This window comes from Azolla caroliniana, unplaced genomic scaffold (genome assembly GCF_043228905.1).
Source record: "Azolla caroliniana isolate FFs.n. ecotype wild unplaced genomic scaffold, voAzoCaro1.0.p SCAF_4, whole genome shotgun sequence".
In the NCBI taxonomy this organism is placed as follows: Eukaryota; Viridiplantae; Streptophyta; class Polypodiopsida; order Salviniales; family Salviniaceae; genus Azolla; species Azolla caroliniana.
Window position 1 is genome coordinate 18,914,813 of NW_028230439.1, and position 9,591 is coordinate 18,924,403.

Sequence of the window (9,591 nt, forward strand, 5' to 3'; positions counted from 1 at the left end):
GTACTTCAATAAATTAAATAAATTTTGCTTTTGAATATACATATGGAATTTAGTCATATCGGTATGGAATGTTGACAGATTTCATTTGCATAAAAAAGGAGAGATATTGCGCCATCAAAATGTTGCATGGATTATACAGAATTTATGTTATTGCTAAATGAGATTGTCAAGTCTCGCACCATCAAAATGTTCGCATGGGTCGTACAGAATTTATGTTGTTGTTGGTGACAATTAATATACGATTATTGCAAAATGAAATTGGCAAGTCTATCAAAGGCACTTACCAAATTACTAGATCACATTTTTTTATTGATCTAACTATTCACTCTCAATCATCAAGACTTCCTAATCCTCAAATTAAACCTATCAAACCTAGAATGACCTAAGATTCTATGATAGAAAACAATACATTGCAAAAATAAAATCCCATGAATTATGACAGTCAACCCCAAACGTTGCCTCTTGCTCACTCAACTTTGCAATCACATCCAACCAATGGAAAACAATATATTCAGAGCTTTATAAGATAACATCATAAGAGTAGATGCATGAATAATTAGGTTTTTGTAGATCATATAAAAAGTCTATTATGAGGTACTGAACATGCGCTTTCAATATAATGATGAGAGAAGAAAGGTTACTTCATCCAACATCCCATGCTTTATAACATGACTTTCATGACATGAGGAAACATCTGAGCTTCAAAGGAAGATTACGGAGGGTGCTTTGCTAGGGCCCATCATGTCCAAGAGGAACAATGTCTTTAGGTTTCCTACAAGACTTCAACCTAATTCATTTTCCTTTATTTTTGTATCGATCTAGGATATGATGAGCGATGTATATAATAAGATTGTTGTGATGTATATAGATCCTATCGGATGATGGCAAAGCTAACTTCGTCATTGGGCGCATTTTTCATTGGCGATTCAAGTGTGGTGTTGGTGGTGGTGGTCGGAGGTGTTGTGCCCGATGCAGTTGTCCTAGTAGTCACCACGGGTGGTAATACCAACGTGGGGGGCACCGATACATGTTCCGACGCTTCGGTTTGTTGTTCATTAGGAATCAAGGGTCGCCTAAGATCTCCTCGCATTCCTTCTAGTTCCTCATTGGCACCACCCCTAAGCCCATCCAATCCTCTATAGGAACTCGACAATGGCGATCTCGGAGTCTCGACCAACCTCTTCAAATAAATCACCCTATTGATGTTTGCTAAGGCTCCAATCACCAATAGAACTGATCCAAATATCGCCAAAACTATCGCCGTATACTAAAAAATAAACACACATAAAAAAACAAAACATTCCACTTTGTATATAACACCACCACCCTCCTTTGGATCACCAAAAAATGTGAGATGGAAGAGGAAAAAAGGGTCTTTAATATACAACTTTAATAATAATTTTTTACTTCCTTGCCTGTGTTGTTCCTGTGAGTACAAATTGTGGCCAGCTCATCATCCACATTATGCTACTGACTACATAAATGGTAGATGCCATCAAAAGAGGAATGTAGACAGCTTTTTGATAGATTTGGACTGCCAAGTTCGATCTCTCATACACTTGAAATGCATCGAATATGGAACCCGACAACCAGAGTACCGAACCCGATACAAGTAGTCGAACCCCACTCTCGTACCTTCCTCCTAGTGCATAGTCTGTGCTCTGTCACAAATAAATAGCAGTTTTTACATGGATTCCATCATTGGAGATGTTATAACTGAATTATGAAAGACCATACATTAGTGTGTACATGGCTCCCATCATTGTAGATCTTATAAGTTTATTATAAAAGGATCCATACATTAGTGTATATGGTCATTGCAAATTGTTATTCCTTAGGTGCAACATAGGTCTTGATCAAGGTGAATTTTACGCGTTTTTATCTATGAAGTTCTTCCAAAGACAAGGTGTTGGTTCAAGAACCAATCACATATACCTTGGAACTACATTCAATCGTCATGATATTAAACCGACTATAAGTATGAAGATGAGTACTTCAATGATGAAGTCAAGGCAAATAGAATAGGCATGATTCCCTAAAACTCATAGCCGAATGAACTAGGAATAACCTAAACCATGAAAGCGGGTTGCTAGATTTTGGGAAGAAAGGCTTGGCGAGTAGGCTTTTCTTTTTGGGGGATAGGATGCAAATGATTTGGTAATTTGTAGGAGAAGGACAGGTTTATTGGGTTGGATGTTTGAGAAGGTCCCTACTCCCGAGCTGAGCCAAAAAAACCTTAAACCCTATAGATTTTACATCAATAGTAAGGTAAAGGAAGGCATTATTCAAGGAACAATTTGGAAATGGTAAAAGTTTCACAGGTCATCTCTTACCTCAAGTTTATATAGTACTCAATATCAATAGTAAGGTAAAGATGTTACTCACCTAACAATTTACAAATGGTAAAAGACAAGCCCTGTCATTTGGTCAAGCAAATTTGGAAATATAGTTGAGACAACAGAATCCAATGAATAGACGTATTCTCCATAGAAGTAAAACACGCTATACATTGCAACTTGCTATATGTACACTATTAACATATTTATTTATGTTGTTTACGCTTCATTGTGTACATAGTCAACGTACAAATATAACTTACATGTAAAAATAAGTCCAAGTATATACCTTACATGTAAAAATACGTCCAAGTATATACCTTAAATGTAAAAATAAGTCCCAAGTATATACCTTAAGTATAGAATCCAACATACACACGATGTGCCCATGTATAAGTATATACACATACATACAATGTGCTAGCGGATATGTTTACACATTCACTACAAGTAGTAAAAAAGCATATAGGATTCCAACATACACCCAATGTGCCCATGTATAAGCATATACACTTACATACAATGTGTACATGGACATGTATACATTTAGATACGCAAATGCAAGTAAATGGAAACTTGATAATTGACGATATTTGCAAGTCAATAGAAACTTGACGATTGACGATTGTTTGAATGCTCTTAGCCAAGAGCCTATACTTGAGACAAGTAGCTAAGTTTTGACTTTGTCTCTGCAGGTCTTATTGGTTTTTCTTTTATCAAGGGTATATTTCTTTTTGTTAAATCGGTTTACTAGAGGTAGACTCAAAGTAAAATACATATGTTATATACAAGAAATAAATATTATAATAGACTTCATAGGAGAATCTTATAATTTGACTTTAGTAAAGAGACCCAACCTTTAAGAGAGTGATGGTTGCAATGAGAAGGAGCACACCGCCAATGATGTGGAAAATGGGGGCGCCAAACTCGACAAACGCCAATTGTGGGTCGTACGTTAGGAACCGAAGGTGGAAATTGATCCCAACTGCTTGAGCAAAGAGATCATGTACGTTGACCAAGATGACAAGACAAAGTCCGATCGAGAGGATGATAAGGGGCGCATAAGGATGGTTTTGGAGGCGAAACCCAGGTAGCAGTAAAATCAAGCCCCCTAACAACATGAGGGTGGCTATTAAGTAAACCACCCCATTCAAGAATTCAAATAACCCTTCTCTTCCCCTTGGGCCATATGTTCTATTTGATCTAACTGCAACAAGTTTCACCATATCTAGTATAAATTGTTCCCCTCCCCTACTCTTTTGTTTTCTTCTTCCTCTTCCTCTTCAAATCAAAGGAGATGTTATAGCAACATCTCCCTTCTCAATACTCAAGAAAACAGAAACTAAACTACTCATTAATTATATACATACAAACATATATAAGTCATCAACCTATTGACACAACCTTTTGATATGGTAAAGAAAAAACTCCCATGTAACAACAATATCTTCTATATTTCTTCGGTGTTTAATGTTTTTTAGTCTTCTCTGTATTCGATCATCGTTTGAGATATTTTTGTAATGCATAGAAATATCCATAGCCTAGTAAAAATTAGATTTTGTTAGTTTGTTTTAGGAATGGCTCTTTGTGTCACGTGGATTCATGCACGTGTCACAACTTTCTACTTTTGTCCAATACGTTTGCATTTGTTTTCCAACATATATATCCCCCTCCCCAACACACAAACACCTTTGTTATTGTACAATTCCAAAGAGGGGAAAAAAGAGAGCCCACAAGGCATGTTGCTCACTTAGTAAGGTTGTCGTCGGGAGGAGACGAGAAAATTAATGCATCCCACTCTAAAACATCCTCAACACAAAGAGAGAATACCTACATTTTGCAGTGGCATCTAATAAAGTATTAGTGAGATTTTGGAAGTATGAGAGAGAGAGAGTGTGTGTGTGTGCATGTGACCTCGCTTTTTACCAATGCCAATGGATTTTGAACCCCTTGCCATCTCTTTTGCGGTTGTGAGGTCAATGGGGACTAATTTAAATTATTTGGGAATAACCTTCTAGTCTAGTCGCCTTTTTTGGTTTTCCCTTCAACCCTAGTTATGTTGTGACGAGTGCTTTTATGAATTATGATTGTTATTTTGGATGTTTCAAATCTAACATGGCATAGGCTTTGTTTCTTGGTTTTCATATTAATTTGATGTTTCTTAACAATAACCTTGTATGATGTTAAGAATATGCATGTGCATGTGACATTGCTTATATACTTTACCTAGTTCAGTTGTTATTCCAAGACATTAGCTTATCGTCATGCATGACATTGAACAACTTTATGCACACCTTGTTTGGCAATTTACATGCTTCTATAATTCATGTGCATACTACCTACTTAATGTAGAAGATTGAGCTAGAAGTAATGATAGATACACAATCTACATGAAAAACTACAGAGAAAAAGTGGTTTTTTAACTTTTGTAGATGGCTAAACAACAATCAACATCTCTAGCGAACAACAATCAAAGGGTACATGGCATAAAGTATACAAAGATTAGCAAGAAACCATAATTCTTAAGCACTTATGTATATTCCTTTCAATATTCAACAGGCCCAAAAGAGCAACCACATCTATGTCCCAAATGTAGCTATCTCATTATCAGTTCCATACAAACATGTGCTATGAAATATTTCATTGCTTCAATGTCATTAGCACTCAAAATAGGATAAAAGTGATCAACTACTAAACAAAAATGAGCGTATTAAGGCTTGGTAGACTGAACATGACACCGTTATGACACCATAGCATGGCATTCATATAACATATCATATAGGAAAAGTTTTCCACTGTCAAGATTTTTCAAAAACATGGAATTATGCCGCCCCCAAATTTCTTTTCCATTTTAACTAGTGGGTTCTCAAGATAACATACCATTAGGTGGTGACACAACTGCCAAAATGATTGGTCTATCAATTACCACACTAAACTACTCGTTTTGAGGAGTGATGATTTTATTCATTGTTCAAGTATATAGATTCCCATCCTTGTAACTCTTATATGGGTTCGCATAGCTTATTGACATAATAAAATATCACTTAAAGAGCAGCAGCAATATTTTGGTCTTGCTACCATATCTCAATTAGGATCATCAATCCCATCTGTCATTACCCTTGATTTCATTGTTTCACAGCTATGGCATCAAATCCCTGGGAAAAGATATAGCATTCACCCTTTCATTCACTAATACATGCTTAAGTAGCAAACCTACATGCATTCTTAGGTTTTACTCCATGAGCAAATACTCCATTATAAAAACATCTGGCTAACTTAAAGAACAAGAAACTATTCCATTGATGTCCAAAACATCATTTACACCATGAGTTTTACTAAGGAAAAAAAATAAGGAAAATGTGACTAATTACAGCACGTATTCAAGAACGATAATTCATTCCATTGATGTTGAAAACAACTTTATGCACAAGGAATGTATACAAGCTTTTAAACAACTATAAGGTATCCCTGGGGATGTCACAAATTTCACTTAAATATTTCTTAACAATCAAAATAATGAATTTATTAAATTTTAGATATAACAGAATCACATAGAAACCGAACTAGAATAAGACCGGTCCCAACTCATAAAGGTTCATATGATTCATTCATTTGTATTCCACATCTTAGTTGTAAAATTAGGTAGGACTTCAAACTGAAGAACGTAATATACATGTGTGGCATGGAAGAATTACTGATGCTTCATGCTGACTGCACCCATGCAAATTCTTCAACATATGCCTGTGATGACTTACATGAAGACTCACATGAGTAAACAGCAATGGTGCCCCAATCCAGAGCATCAGCATCATTTGATATTCGAAAGAAGTACAATAATTGGGGCAATATCTGGATTTGACAGAAACAAAAATTGTTTAGGTGAGATGAAACACATGGACCACCCAAATCTATTGAGGCATACTTTTGACATAGAACCTCACCTGAAACTCAAAAATTCGACGTCCATTACAAATAGAACAAGGCGGTATGCTTCCATTTATAGGTCTCTCATCTAATCTGGGCCACAGAGGTTTCGCATCATATGACCTACAGTACCTGATTGGGAATAGTATAAATCACACAGTCAAGCTTTATATAGCTTCAAATCTTGATTTCACACTCTCCCCGAAATATATATATATATATACACCTTAGAATCTGGTCAGGGGCACGAGACAATCGTGCCTGAAAATCTGCCCAATGTTTCTTCTCTACTGATGGCTACAAAAAAAGGTCTTCCAATCAAATGATGACAATGTTTACAGTTACAAGCTTCAATATTCTCTAATGAAAAACCAGATTCATTGAGAGAGAAAAAACAACATTCTATTAATAATTCTTACTTCCTGAAACTGCATGGAAATTTCATCTTCCTTCCCGCTGCTGATAATAGCCATATCTCCCACCGTTGTTAAATCCTCATCACAGTCTTCCTCTTCATCAATAATCTCAAACTCTGGCCATAATTTAAGTGCCACACGACTATTTGGATCATTATGTATGCCAGATTTCTGTCCTATGTTCAGATTTTTTGTTGATTTGTGAGCATTAACTAGATTCTTGCAGTCAGAAGCATGACCTGATTTCCAATGCTTCAACTGCAAAGAAGGAATGAATCAGTTATATGCAAAAACTTGACTACACAAATGATGTTCACTGGAAAAACAAAATTAGGAGAGTGATTAGTCAATACAAAATTGATGTATTTTCCCCTACCTGGTGCTGTCGTGAACAATACCGAACTTGCTTACAATCACTGCAAAGTTTTTGACCTTTCCATGTCCCACACCAACTACAAAGAGATGCTTCAAAATATAGAAGGTGTTGTCACTAGTTGAACCTAAATAATGCAATTTATATCACATGTCAAAATACCCACCTCCAGATGTGACTGGTGTCGTTTGGTCTTTTCTAGGAGGTTCTTTTGAGTAATAGTCATTTACTTGAGGGAGTTGACACCGGAAAACCTTCACACTATAGAGCTTATCATTCAGTGCATATTTAAGTTGCTATCAGTACATAATACATATTCGTTAAACAACCACCTGCGGATTACGTTCTCTCCTAAAGGTTTAGATTGGTGATTTCTCTTGTCTTCTTGAAGACAAGCCATTTCAGGACACATGAAGACAAACAACGTCCTGTGAAATGTAGCTTGGTCTCCTTCTAGTGGTGCATATACCTGAGAGCTTGATTGAAAAATGATCAAATATATTAGAAGATGTATGGTAAACCTTAGTGAATAAGAATAGATAACTAGGAAAAACTCAGAACTCTAGACAGGAGAGGGATGCATCCATTTGCACAGAGCACTCCAATATTCCGAACGCAAGGTGAGATGATCCTATTATTTTAACCTCAATGAATCAGATACAAAGTGACTTCCCAAACCAAAGAGATTGCTATCAGTGGAATATACAACATTTAATGCAAGCTGTTAATCTGTTACCAACTAAGATGATTGAGGATTTTCAGACACTAGAATCTTGTGTCCTTCATTTTTTGCCCTCGTACTAGTAGCAATAATCTTGCAATGGAATTCAGGGTTGAAATTGCAATATAAGAATACTTGTAATAACAGGAGCAACTATTACGAGGGCATCAACCTAGGGAGCCTTATTGGAAATTCTGGATACACAAGGTGAACAGTGTCAAGAGAGATCCATTAAAAGATGACATGGTTTAGGGTTTCGGGTCTATTGGTATCTACATGAAAGACTACCTTTAAAAAATGTATAGATGGAGAGCCTTAGTAGATTAACAAACGCCAATCTAGGGATAAAACTTCAATGCTAAGAGTTAATGGCTTCTCTAGGTAATGTTTATAATGCAGATGACCATATCTAGCCTGTCACAATGAAGACGTAATCTCATGAGAGAGGAGCATCTTAGCTTGAAGAGGGACTAAAAAAGTGTTCCCTTTTCTATCCTTAGACAGCAATGCTTTGACAAAATTAGACTTGTAGTAGGACAAGACGTTGAATTCTACATCAAACATTCTGAACCACAACAGTGATTACCAAGACCTTTTCCCAATCAGGAATTACCCACGTTGATATCGTGATCCTCAAAGGTATAAATAATGTGAAATGCATGGATGTCGAATAGATGATTTTATGTTGACTGATCCAAACTCTAGATTGTGATGTGTATGTGCAAGGTGATAATAAGGGATTACTCTTAACAACAAGATTCATCTCAACGTTTTGCCTCCACCTCAGTCTTCTGTTCAACCCCTTCAATGGTATAGAAACAGCACGAATTGCACACACGATTTCTCAAATATATGCACTTAAGAAACATGAGATGAACTGATCATATATTTTCTTTTTCAGGAGTTAAAAGGTGGAGATTTGGGAAAACCCGGGTGCATTTAGGGATATGAAGAGAACTCCAGGGCATTCCAGGGTTTTTACTCCCAAAAGAAAACTAAATTTCCCAACTTACCTGCAACAAGAAGTGCAGTGGATTACGGCATATCCCACACATTATGTCTTCTCCCTGTGGTAAGTGGACAGGGTCAAGCCAAGCCTACAGAGAAAGAAGAATAGGAACATTAGGAAAAAGAATGAGATATCAAACAGAGGCAGCAGCATTACGAACATCAGAAGAAAGGATGGAAAAAGAAAACACTAATATGAACATGAGAAACTACAGTCATGCAAGAACAACAACCATACCAATATACATATAAGAAAAAAGATGAGAAAAATAAGAAATAAGGCGAAGAACATGGAAGCGTACATACCGGAGGTCCACCGGCTTTGCTTGGAAAGTATTGTCTGTGGAGAGAGGAAGGTCGATCTGGCTTCTGCAAGAAGCCAACTAAGACGGTTTGATCGTCTTCTCCTTCTTCCGCTTCTTCGGCATCAAGATGATCGTTGTTTTCTTCATGTTCTTCTTCTTCTTCTTCGTCTTCGACGAGGTTGAGATGAGAGACTCGGTCTGATATGGTCGCCTCCGGTACCTCCTCCTCCAAGGCCATAGCCATAGCCATAGCCATAGCCATAGCCATGGGCTCTTCTTGTCCCATATCAGTCAGTGGTGGACACACTCTCCTCTCAGTTTTCTTTTTCTTTCTGTGTTTTGTTCTTAAACCTTGTGGTGCTTGCTAGGGTTCAAACATCAAAACATTGCTCACAAGGGATAGATAGATACATAGATTATATTATCGTCTTCGGATGTCAAATATGACCTATGAGACCAAAAATATTACATTTCACACGTGATACGTGTGAAGGTGAGTAGCTACTCT

The 9,591-nt window shown here is 36.8% G+C and overlaps 2 protein-coding genes across 2 annotated transcripts; both read right to left on the bottom strand.

Moving 5' to 3' along the window:
* Positions 1–568: 568 nt before the first annotated feature.
* On the bottom strand, positions 569–3,657 carry LOC147865242 (polypyrimidine tract-binding-like protein). The gene is made up of 3 exons (XM_087318677.1): positions 3,194–3,657; positions 1,416–1,661; positions 569–1,267 (listed from the first exon to the last, which is right to left on the bottom strand). The coding sequence occupies exons 1-3, from the start codon at positions 3,560–3,562 to the stop codon at positions 872–874; spliced, it is 1,011 nt and encodes a 336-aa protein (XP_087174803.1). The 5' UTR covers positions 3,563–3,657; the 3' UTR covers positions 569–871.
* Positions 3,658–5,883: 2,226 nt separating this feature from the next.
* LOC147865243 (zinc finger (MYND type) family protein / programmed cell death 2 C-terminal domain-containing protein) lies at positions 5,884–9,390 on the bottom strand. Its single transcript, XM_087318035.1, has 9 exons — positions 9,085–9,390; positions 8,784–8,867; positions 7,382–7,518; positions 7,216–7,310; positions 7,053–7,141; positions 6,680–6,934; positions 6,487–6,557; positions 6,278–6,392; positions 5,884–6,185 (listed from the first exon to the last, which is right to left on the bottom strand). Exons 1-9 carry the CDS (start codon positions 9,367–9,369, stop codon positions 6,039–6,041), a joined length of 1,278 nt encoding a protein of 425 aa, XP_087174161.1. The 5' UTR covers positions 9,370–9,390; the 3' UTR covers positions 5,884–6,038.
* Between the last annotated feature and the right edge of the window lie 201 nt (positions 9,391–9,591).

Bases quoted from the DNA above. Each gene is read 5' to 3' on its own strand.
- LOC147865242 (XM_087318677.1), bottom strand. From the start codon at position 3,562: ATGGTGAAACTTGTTGCAGTTAGATCAAATAGAACATATGGCCCAAGG. The intron at 1,662-3,193 runs GTTGGGTCTCTT...TATTTGTGACAG, and splicing joins CAACCATCACTCTCTTAAAG to AGCACAGACTATGCACTAGG. The intron at 1,268-1,415 runs GCAAGGAAGTAA...TTTATTTTTTAG, and splicing joins TACTCACAGGAACAACACAG to TATACGGCGATAGTTTTGGC.
- LOC147865243 (XM_087318035.1), bottom strand. From the start codon at position 9,369: ATGGGACAAGAAGAGCCCATGGCTATGGCTATGGCTATGGCTATGGCT. The intron at 6,558-6,679 runs GTAAGAATTATT...CTTTTTTTGTAG, and splicing joins TTTCCATGCAGTTTCAGGAA to CCATCAGTAGAGAAGAAACA. The intron at 6,186-6,277 runs GTGAGGTTCTAT...TGTCAAATCCAG, and splicing joins GTCGAATTTTTGAGTTTCAG to ATATTGCCCCAATTATTGTA.